Source organism: Neodiprion virginianus, chromosome 2 (genome assembly GCF_021901495.1).
Source record: "Neodiprion virginianus isolate iyNeoVirg1 chromosome 2, iyNeoVirg1.1, whole genome shotgun sequence".
NCBI classification, from domain to species: Eukaryota; Metazoa; Arthropoda; class Insecta; order Hymenoptera; family Diprionidae; genus Neodiprion; species Neodiprion virginianus.
This window is the reverse complement of record NC_060878.1, coordinates 31156716-31179105: the sequence shown is the minus strand read 5'-3', so window position 1 is coordinate 31179105 and position 22390 is coordinate 31156716. Positions and strand designations below refer to the sequence as shown.

General features: G+C 39.6%; 1 protein-coding gene across 5 annotated transcripts in view; it reads left to right on the top strand.

Moving 5' to 3' along the window:
- Positions 1-21935, top strand: part of LOC124298375 (LIM/homeobox protein Lhx9-like) — a 194756-nt gene extending 172821 nt beyond the window's left edge. For all 5 annotated transcript variants that reach the window (XM_046750276.1, XM_046750275.1, XM_046750274.1 and 2 more), the window contains 2 exons: positions 16974-17117; positions 17869-21935. In XM_046750276.1, the coding sequence (XP_046606232.1) occupies positions 16974-17117; positions 17869-18013 (289 nt within the window). In that variant the 3' untranslated portion in view covers positions 18014-21935. The remainder of the gene's footprint in view (positions 1-16973; positions 17118-17868) is intronic.
- The last annotated feature ends 455 nt before the right edge of the window (positions 21936-22390 follow it).

The following is a 22390-nucleotide window of genomic DNA, read 5'->3' as shown; positions in this document are numbered from 1 at the left end:
TCTATGGAACGTTGTCGATAATTAATTCGTTTCGATTTTGAATTTTTCCGTTATACACGCGTGAATAAAGCACTTTCAACGCCGATACGTAATCCGTAATAATAATATATTCAAGCAGGCTACATGTCATTGTGTCAAATTTTTATAGAAAAAACATAGAAGTACGACAAAATGCAAACGTTTACAAAAACTATTTGCCACGGTGTATAACCTGTAACGTTGTATCTCCGCACTTACGAATCTACACGTACAAGGTATGCGCGAGCGCAAACGCATTGACACGATCGCGCACCCTTGCATACAATACACAAATTTACGCAAGAAGATCGTAATTGAATAAAGCAATTATAATTTATTGGAAATATTGTATACATGAGCCAATTTCCCACGTCATGCCACCCTGTCTCCCTGCTTTCCTCCCCCCCTCTCTTGTCCCCCTTGTTATATCTACAGGTACACAGATGCGTCTCGCTTCATCCCTGGTAATTGCTTATTAAATTCCTAGGGGTTGGGGGGGGGGGGGGGGGGGGTCGGTAGCGGTCGGGGTGGAAGAGACGAAGGAAGGGGATGAAAGCTGCCGCCCCTACCCGTACAAAGGTTATACCTATAGAGAGAGAGAGAGAGAGCGAGAGGGAGAGTCTGGGTCGGTGGCAAGGAAGGCGTCGCGAGGCAAAAGTGGGGTTAACCGGGGTGAGGTAGGGACGTGGCGTTAGCGAGGGAAAAGGTTCGGTGGGGGGGGGGTCGATGTCGGGCAGAATTGTTTTCCTGTTACCATGAAAATATGCCCGGGGATCTTGCCCGGGTAATTGGATTATTAATTAGATTGTTAATGAGACAGATTTTGCGTGAAAGAGGTTCGCGAGAGGAACAAAGGACTTTGTAAGCTTTGCAAAGTCTTGACAAACTTTGTTTTGCCCTCGACTTCGGTATCGGGTTTAACTATACACGGTTACGTGCTCGTGATATTAATTTTTTATTTTTATTTTTTCATTCTCGTTCAAGTCAACTTTTTGTTCGGTTTTTTCTCTTTCTCTCTCTCGCTCCCACCCTCTCTTCCTTATTTTTGCTTTATTTATTTCTTTTTTGTTTATTTATTTAGTTTTGTTTCGTATGTTTCAATCAATCAATCAATCTCTGTGTTTCTCTTTCTCTCCCTCACACCTTCTATGTATTCACCTAGTTTTTAAACACATTTAATTTTCATTATATTATTCATCTTTAGAGCATATTACCTACTTTAAATGTGATTGTATTATGTTTGTCTATTTTTTACTTCGTCGCAGTTAATTTTCTGTCTTCGAATTCTCAACTTTTACCTAACTGTCGAGAAAATTGCATTTCATCTTTAACTCTCACCTATTCTCACTCACTCTTTCTGCGTAGAACGAAGCGTTTACTCGACTTTCTTATCGCAGCTGGTAACTTGGTTTATACACGTATAACGTAGCAAGTAAGTTTGGCTAAAAAGCTGCTGATTCGCTTCGCAGTGAATGTAGACGTATAATATAGTATCGTATATACACAATGTATAGTTGAATCATACTTACATGTAAACAGCGATGATTTCTTGATCTCTTGATTTCTATGGACTTTCACCGGAAAAGTTTTATCTAAATTCCAATCTAGCGGCGTGAATTCGGTTCACATGATTGGTGCTCGGACGGAAAACCGTGATTCTATCCTGCTGCTGCACCATGCGTGCGATACCTTTGCTTATACGTCTGCAACACCCTTCGTATACGTACGTACAGTGTACACATATTTGATTGGCGGGCGTCACGCGAGGACGAGTTATATGGTTTGGAATTGAGCGCGAAAACGTGTTAATTACTATTTGCCAGATTAATTACCGGTTACATAAATTTACCCGCAGCTGGACCGTGCTCTTTCTATGTCTATACTACTGGCATGCGCTTACAACGCGTACGAAGAGAAAGAGAAAAGGAGAGAGAGAGAGAGAGAGAGAGAGAGAGAGAGAGAGAGAGAGAGAGAGAGAGAGAGAGAGAGAGGCTAGTGATTGGTCCACGTGACTTCCCGGCGGTGGGTCTCCGCCTCTGGAAGCAAAATAACTTCAATGTTGGGGTCTTTTTAACATGCAGATTGCCTTTAAAGACTCTCTGATTCCCCGAATACTGATTGGACGATTATTTAATACCGCACATCATAGAGTTGACCTGGGAACGTGTTTTACTCCCTCTCTCTCCCTCCCTCCCTCCCTTCCTTGGCCCGTGGTCGCACCGATTGGGAGTTTCTCTCTGCAGGAGGTGAAAATAAGAGAGGTACCCTGAAAAGTACGAGAAAATTAGTAGGAAATATTTCCCCCCGAGGCGAGGCACGGTGCACCGTGGCCCGGTGGTAAGTACCTGCCTTGTAGGTATATACATGTAATATATGTATATATATACCTAACTACTCTCCTTCCTTCGTGTCGCGTTATGTTCTTATAATACGGGACTCAATCCCATTTAATAGCACGAAATTACACCGAAATTTCATTTTAATTCATATCTTATCGTTGGGGAATGTATTCAAATTAGCTGACGGTAAAATAATGACTTTTCGTAAAGGGATGTATCGCATTAATAATTTCACTCGATCATTACGGAGATCGGACGGCGTGGTTTTATTTTTTTCTTTTTTTCACGTTCCTTATCTCTTTCCCTTCTCTCCCTCCTCTCTCTCTCTCTTTTTGTGTCTCCTCTGCTTCTTGTGATTGCTTGCATAAAATCAAATCAATTTTCCACCCCTTCCCCCCATTTTTCATATCAGCGTAACGTGGAAGCTGAATAAAAATTTGGCGAGCCTATTGATGTTGACTGTATTATTATACTTGCAGATGACATTGTCCGGTAATTGTAATGTACTGATACCGTATGGATAAATATATTTTGCAGCTATCATATTTTTTTTTTTTTTTCTGCAATTTGATATTGTAAGGAAGAATCGACATCGCTAGAAATACGCTACACGATGAACTGAGAAAAAAAAAGAATGACGGGAAAGAATACCGTGAAGAATTATTCGTAAGCAAAAAGAAAAAGAAAAAAAAAATTCAACTCAACACCCTCGCGGTCTCTCGAGACATTGCTGAATGGGAGGAAGCAATTCCTAAGCTAAACTGAAACATTCAAAATTCTCGTTTAAACTGGGAAGCGCGCGGGGGGGTTGAAGTCGCACACGACGGAGGTGGAGGGGTGGTTATAATTTTAATGACGGCGTGTCCGCGCGCAGACTATTAAGAATACGCGTCGCTAGAAAGTTTTAACGAGACGCGGCAGCTCAGTTCTGTACCTACCATCGCCACCGTGTCGTCAAGCCTGCAGTAGGGATGCTGAGGAAGGAGGACGAAGTAGGGACAAAAGGGCAGGGGGGGGGGGGCATATCGTTGCTTATGGCTGCACAGAGGTGACGGGCAGGCGGTTTTCGTTCGGCATAGCTTGCTTGGTACAGAGCGAAGAGGGTGCGCGACTGAGGTGTCGGAGGGATGGGGAGGAGAAAAAGAGAGGTGAGGAGGTGGAGGGGGAGGGAGAGGATTATTATGTATTTTATAATGATCTCAGAAAAAAAATCGCAATTTTCACGGTGCTCCGTCGTTTCCCGCGCTCCCCGCCGGTATAACACGTATAATGTGTACGTATATATACGTATATATATGTGTATATACTGCATAGGTATCGTATACCTAGGACTCTTGTTTTATTTTTGTGTACGTATGCGTATTGTACGTACGTATACCTACCACACCGTGCGGTATTGTATGGATGTGTCGTCTCTACACGCATGTATCATCCTGAAAAATTTGATTTTTCGGGCGAAAAGTTTTTTTTTTTCAAAGTTTTTACAAAGGTTGCAGTTATTTGAGTGCCTGTTTCATTTTATTTTTGTTTTGTATTTTTTTTTAAATTACAGCGATGTTCTACGGCTTTTACTACAGTTTAATGTCGTCGTTGTTTATTTTATTTCTTTCTTATTTCTTATGAATCGCGAGATGAAATCCGTGGTGTACTTACAATCGTAATTTTTGTAATTCAGCGTCTTCTTCGCAGGTTATTTACTTCAATCTAATATCATACAAAGTCGAGGGAAAAAAGAAATTCGGTATGTTCGAGTCGTAATTTACTTTTTCAATTATTTTAATAATTTATCCTGTGGGTTGTTATTTCTCGTTTTAGTATATATTTACATATTCATCTGTACGAAGACAAAGAGGACTCATTTTTCTATTGCTCATGTTACGGATTTTTAGAAAGTCAACTTTGAGGTAAAAATGACTGAACGCGTTTGGGTTGAGACTCGAATTTGAAAGATCTTGTATAATACCGTTTAGCATCGAATTTCTACCCGTCATTTAACGCCGTGTATAGGCATTGCGGAGGTGACAGCTCGTCGGGATAAAACGATGCTGCGTTTACGTACCTAGGTACGTGAAAATAGGCGGGCGTACAGACGTCGTGTGTAAAGTCGGGGGGGTGCGGAGGAGAGCGTCATTTAGCGTGAACGTTGGGGGGAAGGTGAGGGGCGATGATGGGGGAGGCGGTGCGGAAAACTGAGGAAGATATGCGGGCTTGAAATGGGGAAGGAATGAAAAAAACGACGCGGGAGGGGGGGGGGGGGGGAGGAACGGGGGAAAAAAACACACTTGGAGAGAGTGGAAAATGCGTCTGATTGTACGCTATTACCGAGGGAACAGGTCGTTACGTGGATGGTTACTTTTAATGGGGTTGCTGGTCGCACGCACACGGAGACGCCACGTGGGGAGAGAAAAAGAGAAATAGCGATAGAGAAGGGATAGAGGAGAGGAGAGGAGAGGAGAGGAGAAGAGAAGAGCAGGTCGAGGGATGAAAGTGCAAAAAAGAGCTGTGGACAAATTTACGAATATTCATTTCTTGTACGTCTTGCAGCATGTCGTGCGTACGTAGGTTTAATGTATCATAATGATAACATTAATTATTACAATCACAAAAAAAAGTATAATAACAAGTTATTCGGCAATATCGACGAAAGCTTTCCCCGTTCGATGAGCGTCGTTATTTATATTGGACAAATTCTTGTGTACATTTGTTTTTTCATTTCTTGTACATATTTTATTTATTTATTTTCTTCTCTTATCACAGAAAATTGAAACAATCATTTCGCGACCGCGACTAGAGAGTCGGTTTTTCAAAAACTTGACACAAACACTTTGACGATTATATTTCTTATCGTCTTGGAGCGCAGGTTAAACGCTCCTTTCTTTTTCCGTTCAATACCGCATTATATTCACTTGATCAACATTTGAATGGAAGTTGAATTCAGAGCTGCTCGTGGTGAAGGAGACGGTTCGCAACCTCCTTGCAGCAGAACGACAGCGTGCAGCACGCGCCTGAACATGTGTTATACGTATGCTCGGAGGGAAGTGTAGTAACAACCTTCGGCCCTTAGCCAACCCCCGAGCAACGAGGCTAACGACCTTCCTTTATCTTCCACCCCCCCGCTGCAAGATAATAGTATGCGTGCGTGTGTTTGCGTGTTTTTGTGTGTGTCTGACTGTAGCCAGACTGAAATGGCGGTCGCCGCCTGAAACTCTTATACCACAGTTCCAGAATATCATCGCATTACGATCCTCACACAGCTGTCCCAGATTCCATGCACGAGTCCATTCGGACATTTCTCTTCGAATCGTGAATAGACGGAGTCTAAATTTTTCACAAATTTCATTAACCTTCTTCGATTCTTCCAGCATGAACAAGAAAAATCGATAAGTAAATCGCTGCTGATACCAGCAGAGAATCTGCGACATTTTTTTTTCCATCTATTTATTTTGTTTTTTTTTCTTCAAATCCTAACGACACCTAATGAGAGAAAATCGAGGATGCAAATTTTCATTTCTGTTTCGTCATGATTATCGGAGGAGGAAACTGAAAGACAAAACATGACGATAGAGATATAATGCCAATCCTCGTAGCCGTACATGCCTGTAATGTATGCTGGATAGAGAAAGAGGGGAGGATAGAATACCCTTATCACGGCTGAGGCACGCGTCTCCTCATTAGCGGGAAGCTGGGGTGAGTCGTCGACGGTTGAGTGTGACGAAGATAGCGCACGCCGCGCGTCCTGCGGGGTTCGAAAGGGTGGTGAGGGAAGGGAGTGCGTCCGACAGATAGGGGTGAAAAATGCCGGTGTGTGAAAACGGCGGTTTCACAGCGGTAAGAGCGAGAGGGGCGACACGGAGGGCGGGATGGGTTCGAAAATTGGAATGTAAATTCAGAAATATATCGTGCAGTATACATATATATACGTGTCTACACGCGTTTACCTTTTCACGTATACCTAGGCATACGTATGCACGTGTGAAATAAGTTACACACAGAAATTCTGATACATGTAATACAGAATTTGGTCCGGTTTCGTTCGGTGTATCTACACAGGTATGCCTATACACACGCATGCACAAATACATTGCGTGTGTGTGTATATGTGTATATATATATATATATATAACACACGTACCTACCAATTCCGTGAAAATTTTGAATTTATTTTCACGATTCGCGGCACATATAACACAGCCCAACGACCGCCTCGTATAACGTTTTCGTTAAATTTCGCAGGCCAATTCCCGACTGTACCTACAAAGGTTGCATTTCTGCAGCTGTGCAAAATCCGCGCAAACCAAGGAGATTTTCTAAACTGTGAAAAATCCCCCTCTTTATTTCTCTGGAAACGATTACTGGCAGCACTTGCGCGAGCCTGGAACCGTGTATATACCTATAATAATGTAAGGTATAATTCTGAAAAGAAAATCTGTCCGTCTTTATGGACTTAATAATTTTTACACGGTAAAACCACGCGGATGTGTATTGGTGTATGTTGTGTAATGGTTAGGTATTCGTACATGCAACGTGGTTGGTTTTTATCAGCGTACTTGATATACATGTATAGATACGTATGGGTGTATACGTGAACGTATAGGTGTAGTTTAGCGTATGTATGTAGGTATGCAAAATTTGTACGAACGCCGTAACGCTTTTCCTTCATCCTCGTCGCGTCGTATCCGTTACCGGCGTCCATATACCTAGCGACTAAACTTTTAAATGGTTCAGCAGTAACAATAACAAGTTTTATACTTTATCGTTATATGCCCGGAACATCTAACTATTGCCATGCACTCTGCAGGGTGCGTCACTCGGTAGAGATCTTTTTCTATATTATTATTCGACAACGTTGAAAGTGTAGCTAAATTGCCGATGAGAAGAAGAAGAAGAGGGGAAAAAATCGTCGCAATTGTAGAAGACAAAAAAATTGTCTGTACTTTTGGCGCGAGTTTTTATATCACGGATTCGATGATCCATGCTACATTAAGATTAAGATAAGACGTGTTACGATTCTTTTGAAAATTATTGCTCAAACTTAACCACACTAATTAGGAATTTATATTTCTTACGATTTGTGGCAGAGATTGCAAAATTGTACAATCAACTTGTACGCTTACTCTGCGTAAGTGTCTAGAAATTAATTGTCCGATTTTAAAGCTTCGTTCTAATCTACATACGTCAGCGTTCATGTTTTCTACGTATTAACAAAATTATGCGCCCCCTGAACTTTTTACATCATACGCGGTTAAACGCAAGGAAGTCTGTATTCACTCGGTGGTGTAAAATCGCACGAATAGAACGTCTGAAGCTCACTTTCTCACTTTTATTCATACGATAATAAGTACCGGTGTGCGTGCATGCAGATGTGCATAAAATATAATACGAACGCGTAAAATTGCGAATTTGCGACCCAGAGTTTTGCGTAATCCGTGTATATACTTAAATATCGTTGAATTTGCGCGATACATGCAGCGACAATGCAAATCGCGTGTATGTGTACGTGAATATATTCGTACAGACCGACACGGAATTCTGCAAAACTACGATTCTCTGGATTTTCCCTTCGTATTTCCTTATTATTTAGGTAGGTCATACTTTTCAGACTGCAATGCAAGCTCGACGGCAAATCTTGAATACTCGCAACGAATTGACGCTTTAAATATCGTGCGCAGGGTTTGAAAAGTTTTGCAGCATGTATACGTAATAAGAGAATCACGGTGTACCGAAAATGGATGGTAAAACGATCGGTTCGCGAAAAAATGTGTTACTGTAAATTGACCACTTACACGATACCTAATGTAACAGGCGTTGATTCGTCTTTGCGTGCGACTCGCGCCTCGGCTCAGTCCCGGAGTTTTAGCCATTTCTTTTCGGCAAAGGAAAGGGTCTTTATTGGGCATACACACGCGACGTAAACGGATCGCCACTGCAACGCGGCGTGGAGAAATATAAATGATGGAATAAATTTTGACGAAAGGGAAACGGGAAAAGTCGAGGGAAGAAAAGTAATTAAGCAGGAAAATATTGAAAAGAGGTCGTATCGTTGTATAAGTGCGAGGGTATGATATTATAATGCCGTAATGTATAATACGAGCGTATTGAAAGAAGCGGGGCTTCGCGGTCTTTGTGTGGCTCGGCAAGCTGTAATAATTACAAGAAAATAATTAATAAGTAATTATTTAAAACAGATGTTGCGCGAAGTATCAACTACCTGGCCATCTGTTGCGGCCACTTAGACATGGGGCGCATTTCTGCTCCTTTTCTTTCCATGGGGTTGCAGGAGCAAGCGTGTGCGTAATGTGTTATGTATGTATATACGTATGTTTACGTGAACACGCATCGCATGCATGGACCGCGGGCGAGCGTTTATCAATGCGTAAGCGTACGTATCCGCGCGTGTGTAAACGTCTATAGTTACGGATTTGGTTCTTTTTGTTTACTTCTTTCTTTTTCTCCTTCTTCAACTAACCGGCTGGAAGGAGGCGTTCGTTAATTACAAGTGTATCAAATTTGATTGATTAACCGTGGCGGGTAATTAATCGCATCGTATTATGACTTTCCATTAAACGATGCCCGTGAACGAGACACCTCGGTCTCGGTCCCTCTCATTGTCAGCCTCGACTCTTGAGATTAGACCGCCTAGCGCCTCGATAATAGCTCACGAACTTTATTTATCCTCTCCTATGGGTATATGTGAGTATTGTTATATATACACATTGAATTCATCTCAAGAAATTGTAAAGACTTCAACTGCAGAAAGTTCTACCTTACCGCTAATCTTCCAGAATAATACTTTGAAAACTGTAATCAATCAATTACTGAACGAAAGTACAGTGAACAGACCTTTTTTTATTATCTCGACCTCGACCTCGTTCAAAGAATATATATATATATATATATATATATTGAAAACACCTGATTTTTCTCACAATAGTGAAAAACTGTGTAATTTCACAAGATTCAGCTGCGATTATGAAGGCAGCTACTTTGATCGACGCGAGTTATCGTTAATTTAATTATTGCATTGTATGTTTTTAAAATCAGCATTCGATAATGATGCGTGTACAGAAAGTGATTAGATTATAAAAAGAAGACTCTGGATAACCGAACAGTTCTAATTGTTACGATGTATTCGATGGGATTGTATTCATTGCTGTTAATTTGTCAATGGCTATTGAGAAAATTTCATTGTTTCTATTCGCCAGATACGATAAATCTGGTACTAGCTCTCCATGCTTATCATTATTGAGAAAATTCGAATCGTCTGAAAGTCAACCGATACGTGCCAAACATATACAGCCGAAATTTTTCCACTATCTCGTACGGTTGTGCGAAGTACATCTGCCCTAAACATATTGAACATACAGTGAATAGACGATGTAAAAAATATAGCTTACCGAGAAAAAATAACGTCATTTGTTCCTTGATTTAACAAAATTGAAACGAAATTTATAAAGAGAAAAATAATAAAGTCGTCAGCCGGGCGTTTTAAAAATATATAGGATACTCGTTTCTATTGAGATTACGAACTACAGACACCTTACATATATATATTTATATATACCCACCAGCTCTTAAATGCTTTAATTTACCTGTCAAGCTCGTACCAATGCCTGCCACTCACTTTGCAATAACATTTCACAATATGTTACAGTATATGCGTGTAATATATTTACACTCATACCTCGGCGCTGTACGCATGTTATATGGGTACACATAACTAAACACATGGGTTATCTATAGGTGTAATATCACATAACTACGAATATATACGTCGTAGGTACACGGTATACATGTCCATACATGCACGTATACTGTATACACATGTATAGTACTATTGAGCGTCGAGTTCCAATTTAACTTAATTAGCCAATTCAAATTAGCCGCTTCTTTCGGTTTAGGTGTATACCCGTACCCTGCACCACCTAGCCAACCGTCAACCTCCGAGTTTTACCGGGGCTGCGGATATAGGCACACATGCGCGGCGGCCTGTACACGTAAGCGAAACTGATCGATGGATCCCCCTCCGCCCCCCAAGAGCCTCGCGAGGCAGAGGGACTGCCGGGGAGACAAAGCATGCAATCAAAACGTTAATTACATTAAAATGAGTCCAAGACTAGACCAATCAGGCTCGGCTAGCGTTGGCTGCGAGCCGACCGCGGGAACGAACATTTTACAATCGTTTGTAAAAGAAGCGAATCGACCGAGAAATTTAATGGACGGACAGATTGGGGGGAAAATTTCAAACGAAATATCACGTTGCCAAAGTTTTCCTGTTTTTGACTCTTATCGTGGGCAAAAATTTCATAAATTTCTCAGACTTGCACACGAGTTATCGAAACACAGTTACAGTCTTCGGTCGAAATTCTTGAAAGTTAATTACACCGAGAATTTATAGCGATTCTTATCGCAGGATTCACAGACGGTTCTCTTGTTTTCGCGTTATTAGAACCTCGTCATTTTTTCTTTCTTCTTTTTTCGTTCCATATCGCAATTGTAGGATGAAACAGACTTACAGCCATTTCAGACGACAATGTCGAAGTGAGAGAGTGTGTCTTTCGCATTTTTGGTTACGTGTCCAAGTGCAAGTATATTGTTTGTCAAACAGTGTGTTCTAAGCTCGGTTGAAGCCATCGCTAGAGTGCAGGATAATATCTCAACCAAGTTCTAATATATAGGTAGGAGTTCTGTACGTCCGACCAAATTGCACTAGCTAGCTAATAGGAATTTTGATTGACTGAATTAAATGGTTATTGGAAAAGGTGGGTAATTTTGTTCCTTTTTACCTTTACTTTCTTTTCTTTTCTTACCTTTTTCCTTATTTCGTTTTGCTGTTTTCATTGCTTTTATGGTCTTTGTATCGATTAGGTATATATTAGAGAAGGGTAGATCGGGGACAGAAAAAGTGTAAAGGAAAGCCTGTAGGTAGTAGAGCTCATTATCAAACTACTCGGATTCAATTCAATCATTATGTATGCCTGTGTACGTATAGACGTATCGTTTCTCACGTATAAATTTCTACCTTATATTGTTAGCCGATCCGTTTTTTTCCCCAGCCCATCTTATTATCTAGTCGCCGTTTCCACATAGCTGTACCCTTTTTTTAATTCACTCCCTCAGCTTGCCTCGAGTCTTCGATATATATGAACTTGGTTTATTATCATCGACAAACAAGCCGGTTTTAATGAAAAACAAACAATTCCGTACCCCTTTCTAATCAAAACTTTTTTTCCTCAATTTTTTAATCTAGATTTATTAAATTGCCGGGTTATCATCGTTTCTGACACTGCTGATGTGTGGGTATAAAAGACCGTATATACGGACATATTTTTTTTCTCTCCTCTCGCCAAAGTTTGTTTCAAGTTGCACCTGGTTAGAGGAATTTAATCTGAAATTCTGGTCGGTTGTATTACATCCACGGGGCTTAGGTATTACATATACATATACCTTACGTATACATCTATATGTTTATCGAAGCGAATTGGTTGCGTAAAGGGTGATTCTGATTATCTGTGCCCACTTAGACTTCGCTCAAAATTTTGATAGGCTCGTCAATTGATTGGTAATAACCACTGCATTGTTCGCCCAGGCGATGGCCTTTCACTGATAAAAACTCAGGTATAACAGTTTTCTATTGTTGTTCGTCGATCCCGTCTTGCTTAAGTATATGTACAAACCCAGTCGCTCTACATCGTGTTATACGCGTATTACATGCAAAACATGTCCATACTCTTTGCTTCGCTTTGTCAATCCATAGATTTATACACTTACGCGTATATATCAATGTATTTATTGAATAATAACATGGCGGTTGAAATTTTAGCTAACGCTTGAATATATTTATGTCCGCAGAGTACGGTAATTTGGGATTGACAAAATATCGCGAATGTTACAACAGTTCACATTTCATATAATATACATGTAATGTGTATACGTGTACTATGTGAATCAATAAATATATAAGGTTTATACGAATACAAACCGTTCGAAGTTCTCGGTCTTGAAACAAACAAACGAACCAAATAATTAGCGTAATTAAAGCCGGCCAATTTGCGCTTGAGACAATTAAAGAGGGCTGAGTTGTCGGCGAGCGACAAGCGGGGGGAAGAGGGTTGCCTCATTAGCAGCAGAGCGAATGTGTCGGAGAAAGCAAGGTATAGAGAGGGAGAGAGAGAGAGAAAGAGCAAAAAGCCGAAGACCGAAAGTCGTAAGTTGTTTGTCGCGTATTATATCGTCTATATCGTTTAATATCCCCGTTAAGCGCGATAGCTGTCTTTGAGTATGCAGCAAAACATGGCTTCTAACAATAAGATTCATCTTATTTGTCATCACCGTATCAACCGAGGATCGCAACGCGAGTTGAGAAAACAAGCGAAGCTGGACAATGTGACAATGCACGATTCGATAAATTTAACTGCTTACAACGAATGTATTTCGATATTTTTAGATTGCTAAAAATTTTTCGGAACAAACTGCTAATTTCTAATTTCTCAGAAAATATGAATTTAAATTACGAGCAAACCAGTTTTGTACGATTACGTGGAATTTAAGAGGTGTTTTACGGCATGTCGAGAGCGTCAGAGAGGCGATTTCTCCTTTACAGACACCCAGGACAATTGGATACAGAGTGATGATATTTGTCGACGGATCGAAAAACCGGTTCGTACATACAACGTGAACGATCGATACACGTAATGTAACGTGTTTAAGACTGATGTATCGGATGGTTTTGTCATTAGAGCCATTAACCCGCGAGTCAGTCAATAGAATGAACCGCATCGCCGGTCTTAATAACCAACGAACGTCTGAAGCCGCGCCGCGTTAATTGGTAATCCAATCAACGCGTTCTAATTAAATACCTGAACTCGAAACACAAACGTTGATATATCTCCAACCACCTTGCGGCCTCTCTCGACCAGCTTGCGCTTGCGTTTAGGAAAACTCCACCCCCGCCGACCCCGCCGCTGCCCATTATTTCGAATTGGCCGAATACCTACGCCGAATGATCGTACACACGTTACGTTCTACCTGCAACGACGTATTGCTCGTGCAGTGGAACACGACTCTGTACAAATTGTGGCGAAATCTTGGCCCGAATGTGTAATTTGCATGTATACAAGTCATACGCGCGATGCAATTAATTTGCGTGCGTTACGCGGCCAAAGTGAGTTCGTTGGATGTATTTGATAACTAATTTGGATGATATTCGGATTAATCGAAGTTAAATCTGGATGACTTGTTACACGCGTGTGAACAAAATTTACGTATATTTGTGTACGGTGTAGACGTAGCTCGGTTAGAACTTGAAGTTGTAAGTGTTATTTTTTATTACCGTTATTTTGATATCGGATGAAGAGAGTTGTTAATTAAACGTCGCGAGCAACGCGCGGCGGGTGTAGAAAACTTGTGGATATAATCGGAATCGTCGAAACCGTATAGATCCGTAGATCAGCGGATAGATAAATTGGGAATTTAATTATAGGAACTGTCGGAAAGTAATTAAATTAATAACAAGATATCGGGGATCCAATCAACCGTTGCAACCTTTACCCGGTGTGCATGGTGCCTTTCACATTCCTGATAAAATAAATTATCACGCGTCCTCGGGTTATAGGTGTATATAACATAATACGCGCTCCATACGCACCGTATAAACGCGAACTCGCTTATATGGGGTATGTTCGGTAAACACACACTCGCAATCAGCCTTCTTCGGCACGCTTACCTGTCACGGAGAGATAAAAGTCGTTAAATCAATCGTATCGGTCAACTTTGATGAAAAATTGTTGCTTCGATCATTATTTTGGGAAACTGAATATACCGTAGTTAACGTACTAAATTCTGTCGGGTCAAATCAACCGAAGGAGTTATTTGAATTATGCGGGTTGATTTCATTGAAAATTTTACAGCTCCAAAAAATATTTAGTTATGTCAACTCAATGATCCGGTTGAATAAAGGGTTACCTGCGGTTGAATGCGTGTAATTGCTTTAACGAAATTTTTTTTTTTTTTGTCGTAAAAAAAGTCGTTATTCCACGGAACCAAATTTGATCCTCTGGAATCAACCCCTACGTGTGATTTAGTAAACTAAGTGATTCTTATTAATTCCGTTCGAATTTATACATCGTTGAATACGTATAGTTGAATGAACCAAGCGTGACTTTTGTCAGGAACTTTTGATTATCGAAAGAAACAAATTAAGTCTAAACAAATCTACATCTTGTAGGTTTGTTGTTGTTTCGATGATCCAAGTCGGCAAATAAAATTCGACGAACTGCAAATACTTTTCTCGATTCAAATGTACGTGTCAATTGTATGTTTATAACCTGAGCATTTGTTTATTCAAACGATATGAGACTACAATCAACAAATAAGTTGTTTCAATTAATGATTAAAATAATAAACTCATATAAACTGAACGTCCAGTTGCTTGTACCTTGCTGTGATTTTTGCAACTAAATATTCAGTTCCGTTAACTGAGATTTTGTTAAACCAACCGAACATGATCATGCATTGATCAAACATTTGTTGTATCAAAAAGTAGGATATTTAGATTAACAAAATGATTTTATGTTAACTATATCAATCGGGTCGTGCAACTTAATATTTCGTCGACTGTATATACTCGTATTTGTGTTCAATAATAATGTCGTCAACGGAAGTATTTATCATTTTAGTTCGTCCTACGTATAAATTGTTGTAATAACCAAACATTCATTTTGAATCGACGACTTTTTTCTCTCAATTTACACATCCAAGCGTGTATAGTCACAGCTCTGTCGTTTCTGTTAGGGAAATAGTGGGAAATCTAAAGTGGCAGTTGAGCTTTTGGAAGGATTGAACGTGCACCGATAACTATGCAGATCTTATCGGACTAATTGTAAGCCTTTTGTAGGAAAGATATTTTTTTCTTTTTTTCTTTCTTTCATTCCAAGTCGTAAATTTGAGATTCGCCACGGGCGAAACGGAAATTTAATAATTTCCTCACGCTGGTCTGTTAAAATTTACGTCCTATTTGCATCGCGCGGTATACAACATGTATATATGTATAGGTGTGTATGATGAAAATAAGATGAAACGTAAGAATGGTTGAAAATAAAGTAAACGGCGATAAGGTGGAATCTCGGGCGCGTCTCGAAATTTACCTCCAAAAGATAAACCCAACTCTTTCAGGGTCTATTGACTCTGTACAAGTGCAGCGGCGGTGGTATACGAGTATATACGTATAATGTATACCTTATACCTACTCGCTCCCATTACCTGGCTTCTGCTGTAGGTATAAATAGTCTAGTCCGCGAGCCGGGACGCTGCATGGTAGCGAACTGGTTTTAGTTATTCGCTTAATCTGGCTGCGTTGTTAGTTCTTAGTTAGTCATCCCCAACCCCCCGTGCCTTGTACCCTCCTCCACCGGGCAACAGACTTCCTTTCGCGATTTGCCTTCATTCTCGCGAGTCGGGTTATACCCAGCCAAGTGTACCCTTCTTAGTTTCTATACGGAGTCAGATTTTATCACGTTTCAAAAGGTGCCCGCTTGCAGCTCAGATTTTATCCCATGAAATTGTTTCAGCGAATTCGTTAATCTGCGAGATGAGAAAATCTTGTTATCATATAATTCTTGAATGAAATTTTCACGCCCCAACCCTCCAGACTTTTCAAAAAGTTGTCCGTTATTTTAGACTTATAAATTTTCTCAACGCTGGTTATATCGTATTCCGAGAATATTAGCGACGGAAAAAAGAACTTGTTACTCAAACGATTATTATGATAACAGTCCGTGGTACGGAAACCGGAGGTAAAATCCGTGTATTGATTGGCTTAGAACTTTCGAAGTTACATGGTATCTCAATTTTCAGGCGCAACGTAGAAAACCAAACGTTGATCTAATTTTTCAAAAGATTCCAAGACAATTCGATTCGTCAAGAATTAATCTGCACAGGAACAGCTTATCGAGACTTGTGCTTCCCGAGCACGTTACAGCCTTGACTTTGAAAAGCAGTTGGTTCGTTTTTATTAATTTTTATTTTTTTTTGGTTATTTGTTAAATACTCTTGGGATGGATTCCTTTCAACGGGCAGCTTCTTGACGCACGGTCGAAATGCATAATTACAGGGGATGATAATTGTTGTTGAGAAGGAGGTTCTGCACAGTGAACCGTCATATAGTCAAATAAAATGATCTTCGGGTTATAACTTGGCCAGCTGCCAATTAAACTGCGTACACGTACAAGCACATTCGGAACAGATCTTGATAACCACATTGACTAGTGGACACACTAACACACACACATAGACGCACGGCTGCTCGGTTAACGACTTGCTGTACAAGTCTTGTTTTCCGTCTAACAAAGTAACGAATCATTTAGGGGAATTACAGCTGTCATTATCCACCGAGCGTAGAATCAAGTGTCAAAGTTGTTCCTAACGAGCTCATTCGAATTGCTTAAATTACGATAACCTTATAATCGGTATTATCCTGAACAACCATCGCACACTCGATTCGCTGTCTATAACTTATCACTCGTAAATATCGGCGCCAAAATCCAAACGGTTCGCACGTAATACCGGACGAACGTGGGGCATCTTATTAACTCGTGCCGTTCTGCTTTGTTAATGTTTCAGACTCTTCGGAAGCACCGGGGCCTGTGCCGGATGTTCGCAAACGATACCGGCCAGTGACTACGTCATGAGAGCCGGCGGCGCGGTCTTTCACCAGAAATGTTTCACCTGCAGTAAATGCGGAACGCAGCTTTTCTCCGGTGACAGGTAAGCATCAAGCGTACATTCAAACAGTCTGTATAGCTCTGAAGCAAATTCAGGAAATTATCACGATCACCATCGAATCACCATATAGAATTAATAAGAGTCTGGCGGTGTGGCGAGTCAAGATTTAAATTTGATCTGGAATTGCGTGGACTTTGAGATTACGTCCATGGTGATTGAGGTAAATTTTTATGTAAGAAAAATTCAGGAATTGTTGGAAATATTTACAAAACCAATAACAAGGATTACAACATGCTTAGGTGGGATCTACCACAGTTGATGTAGATTTGACTCCAAAAAACCGCAGTCCATATATTTACCACAACCGATGTAAAATCTACATTGAATTTTCTTTCGTATAATCGAAAGCTGTCAGTTAGTACCCAAGCTGACGACAAATATGAATGGAAGTTGTTCGCCAACTGTCCACGCGCTCAGACATCGTGTCGTTTCTATCAGCATTGGCGGAGTGCACGAATGTTTCTTGTTACAGAATAGAATACTTGAAAGAAATGAGACTATGAATTATTTGAAGAAAAAATTTTTCGAAATGTTTGTATGGCTTCGTATGCACTTTGTACATGGCAAAAGCGTGACAATGATACAGTTGAGTTGACAAGCCCGGTTGAAGTAAAGGAAAGTCATCGGAAAGTTCCGTGAAATATTGTCATTGACCACACCGGTTACTCTCGCGGTCCGCGTGACTTTTTTTCGTCCCGTTTTAAAAAGGGAATCGGCTTGCGAATGGTTTCAGATACGGCCTCGGTCTGTCCGGAGCGCCGGTGTGCGAAACGGATTGGCACAAAATGGTGAAATCGGCCGGGGTAGGCGCCAGCGGTAACGGCGGCGCCCCGGTGAGGAAAGGAAAAGTCGGGAGGCCGAGAAGAAGCAGAGACTGAGCCGCCAACCCGGTCGGTCGCCCTAAGAAGGTCCAAGCCTCAGTCCAGCCGACACCTACCTCATCGTCGACGGTTGTACAGCCCCTACAGCACCAGGTAGACGTTGTTGACGTAGGCGTCGGAGTCGGGGGTGAGACCTACTCTCCGCCACCGCCGGGTCCTCAGAACAACTTTGGTCAACATAATCACCAGCACCATCATCAGCACCTTCAGCACCAGCTTCAACAGCAGCAGCAGCAGCAGCAACAGCAGCATCACCACCATCACCACCACCATCACCAAATGATTGTCCCGCTTCATCATCACCCGGGTATTTCGGGTGCCCAGCATCATCATCACGCGACTTATCGGGAATGGAGCCATTGGTCCGAGCCCTGTGACTGAAGACGTCGTTAATTTTATTTAATCAAACTGAACCGTTCAATGGTGCAAAGGTATATTGCGTATACATTTTTTTTTTCCGTTTCGTTTTGTCTTGATTTTTTTTTTTTATTTTTTGTTTGTATCACTTTTTAAATCAACATTCATTTTGAAATTTTCCCATTTCGCTTTTCTTCTTTTTTTCTGTCAAACCCCCGTCCCTCCGTTTTCGATCCTATTTTAAAACGTATCGTAAGAAACCAAAGTGAAATTATGCAGTGACACCAGTGATCACGAACTGATATTTTTCCGTTATATATCGCAACGTCGTGATCGTTTATATGGTGCGGGAGAAGAGGGGAAGAAAGAAAGAGAAAAAAAAATTGGAGAAAACTGTTCAATTTTGTGTTTCTCTCTCTTTTCCTAACTTTAGAAACTACAATACAAAAAATAAATGAATTTTGTTAACTTCTCCTTGTTTCCGAAGGTGTTTTCAACCTGTTTTGAATGGAATTTTCGTTTGATCGCGATCACCACATAACCGTGTGCAAAAGAGAAGGTGAGAGTTAGTGTGAGAGAGAGAGAGAGAGAGAGAGAGAGAGAGAGAGAGAGAGAGAGAGAGAGAGAGAGAGAGAGCAAGAGACAATTCGTCATTTACATGTTGCATGCACGTCTTTTTCGAATCTCGCCGATTCATTATTATAATTTCACTCATATACTTACCTACTGCGATTAACAGTCAAAGGCGTAAAAATAAAGTTTAATACATAGATAAATCAATCAATCAGTCAATCAATCAATCAATCAGTAAATTAATCAATTAATGACGTCACTGTGAAAAAATAAACGTGCGTCAAGAATCCTGAGTACCGTATAAGTTGTGTCGTGATTATTTGCGGTATCGCGCAGGAATGATTTGTCACACAATTTCTCTATAACCGCGCGAACGAAAAGTTATCATCGTTCGCTGCGTATTAAATGCAAAGGTAGGTTACTAAATAGTCTAAAAAAAAAAGACAAGCAAACAGGCAAAAAAAAAAAAAAAACAACTGAAAATGAACAAAAAAAGAAGCAGAAATGAATGAACAAATGAAATTATGTAAACCTCGAAAATCTCTGCATGGCGATCTAAACATATTTCTATATACATCATATATATTTTTATTCGAAAATCACGAATGTACTTATAAATATTACAACTGTGTCTGTACATATTACCTAGGTACTACTGAATACTTACACCGTATCGTTACGCGCGTAAATGTACACGTATATAATTATTACACACCGCAGGAAGGAAATTATTAACTATCTGTACAGCAACAATATATATACGTATGTATACGTACCGTATATATGCATTGTATATAGTCTCAGATCTGTAATCTTTGCTCAAAGGGTTGTTACGCGCAGCGTTTTCTTGTTTAACGTTGAAAGAAAAAAAAAAAAAAAACGAAAAAGAAAGAAAATAGTAATATTAATAACAAGAAGAATAATAAGACGAAAAATTTGTTGCCTAATTTATTCTTTTTTCGTTAATTAAGTGCCCGCCAATTTCTTTGACTGTTTTTCCTACCTTTTTTTTTTTATCTCACTCGTAATTTCAATTTTTCGGTTCCGCGTGCCTTTAGAAAATTATACGTCTTTCAAAATTACCGAGCCCTTTTTCTACGACGCGGGGAGTCCACCCTTACTTCGTTTGGCTGAATCTGTGTCGACCTATAAGTTCGTTAAGTATCTCTTGTTTCATCTTCTGGTGCGGTTAATCCTTTTTTATTCTTGCCAATTCACCTCGTCGAAAGAACCTCGTAACGAACCCTTTCTCTCCGTTGCGACGAGTTGTACGTCAACAAGTGAGTTTATGATTTGCTTTCGGAAAAATAAAAAAATATATTTATGTACAGTCGTTGACCTTCATCAATTTTTCGTTAGATTATTTTTTCATCCTTCTCGTGTTAGTATCGATTTAGTAGCTTATCAATTTTGTATCATATTTCGTACGGAATTTCGATCGTGTTACTCAGTTTTTTTCCCCAACATCTTTTTCTACGCGATATTGCAACGAAGAAGCTTGAAAGTTCGAATGCAGTGATAAAATAGTATTCCCGCGCTATATTTTCCAGACAGTATTTGAACGCAATATGTACGATATACGTTTCACCGTTTTTAATGTGTAAATATTAATAATAATATGTATAAGACGGTTATTTGTCTGGTTTAAGAGAGAGAAAAAAGAAAGAGAGGAGATAACACAAAAAAAACCATACAGAGTAAAAAGAAAAAACACGTGAATGAATTTGTCGTATAAGCAATAAATTATTAAATAAATGATCTTATATAATATTATATAAGATTTTAATGAAACGAACAAATTAAAGAATAAAACGTTTACCTACCTAGGTTGTTGTATTGTATAAAGTATTTAAGAAAAAAAGAGAAAGAAAAAAATACTAGCACTGATCCATGACATACGATGCCTATTACTATCCTAACGTAATACTGTACTTTGATTTACCGTGAGAAAGAGACAGCTGGGTATAAATAAAGCGGCAAAGGGCGAGGGAAAAAGAGGGAGAGAGAAAGAGAGAAGGTGAACGCGTGCATGCGAGTTACGAATATAAACTCTAAAGAGAAGGAAGGATAAGATACCATTATGAACGCGGTGACGTCTCTGTAAAACAAAACCAAAAAGTTGAAAAGAAGGGACAAAAATTTAAATTGAAACATACAAAGAAAAAAAAAAGTAAATACGAAAGAAAAACAAAGTGACAGGGTCTCGAGCATCTGCAATAAATGTATCATAATTGTATAATCTACATATTAAATTACCAAATTCTCACGATATATTTATACAACGCTTTGAATCAATGCTGTTTTTCATTTGATTAATTCTACTTTAATTTTTTTTCCGTATGAATTCTACGTGATTTTTTTCGCAACTAATCGAATTCGCGGACCTTCACTCTTTGCCTACAGTTTTCTATGACAAAATGGAGAATTCTCTCGTTGTTCTGCTGCTGCGGTTTCATTTTTTATTCCAAATTCTTTGTAATCGGGTTTTCTATTCGTAAAACTACGAAAACCGAATGAGGAGTGATGGACAAAAAACAAATGAGAAACAGCATCGAATCAATCGTCTTCGAAGCTCAATAAATCTTAAATGTGAACTGTTATTATACGATACGGCTGTTTGTTAGGTACTCACTAATTATTTCGTTGTAGTTGAATTTATTAATCTCGTTATCATTCACCCGTTACGACGATTATACATACATACATGCTGCTACCACTACTACCACTACTACCACTACTACTACTACTACTACTACTCTTACTACTACTACTACTATCAATACTTGTGCTGCTATACCTGCGCACCACACGGTATTTGTCATTGTTCGAGCGGTATCAGATGAAAAGTATCGAATAAAAAACAAAATTACCACCGCACCCGATTGCTTCTCAAATATAGATCATAGCCACCCGGAGGCGTTCCTTCATTTTACCGTTTTTGTACAGTTCGAATTCGATTGGGTGTAACAGGAGCTAATAGAGAGACAAGCGAGAGTTATCGAAAGACAATTAGAAAGAAAAACAGTAAGAAGACGCTGAATTTGGATTAAGATGGGCAAAACTGTCAGAAAAGACGCAGTTGAACGGAAAGTTGAAAACGAATAACAGAAATGTCTTGACAAAGATTACGAAATTATTATTATATAATAATTATTATTTTCTTCTCACGTCAGCGAGTTTCGGCAAAGAATTAATCTATTATTTCTATTATAACAAAATACCTGCGCAGGATCGTACATCCTTCTCGGGAGAAAACTAGTGAGGATTTACGTAGGTGAAAGAAAAGGGGGAAAAAAAGTGTAATTTAAAGTGTACATAGGTACGTTTTGTATATTGTTAAAATTTGTGTGATATAAATGGTTATTTACGATTAATTATTTCATTAATTAAATAATTCATTATTACGATTATTGCTATTATTATTATTATTATTATTATTATTTT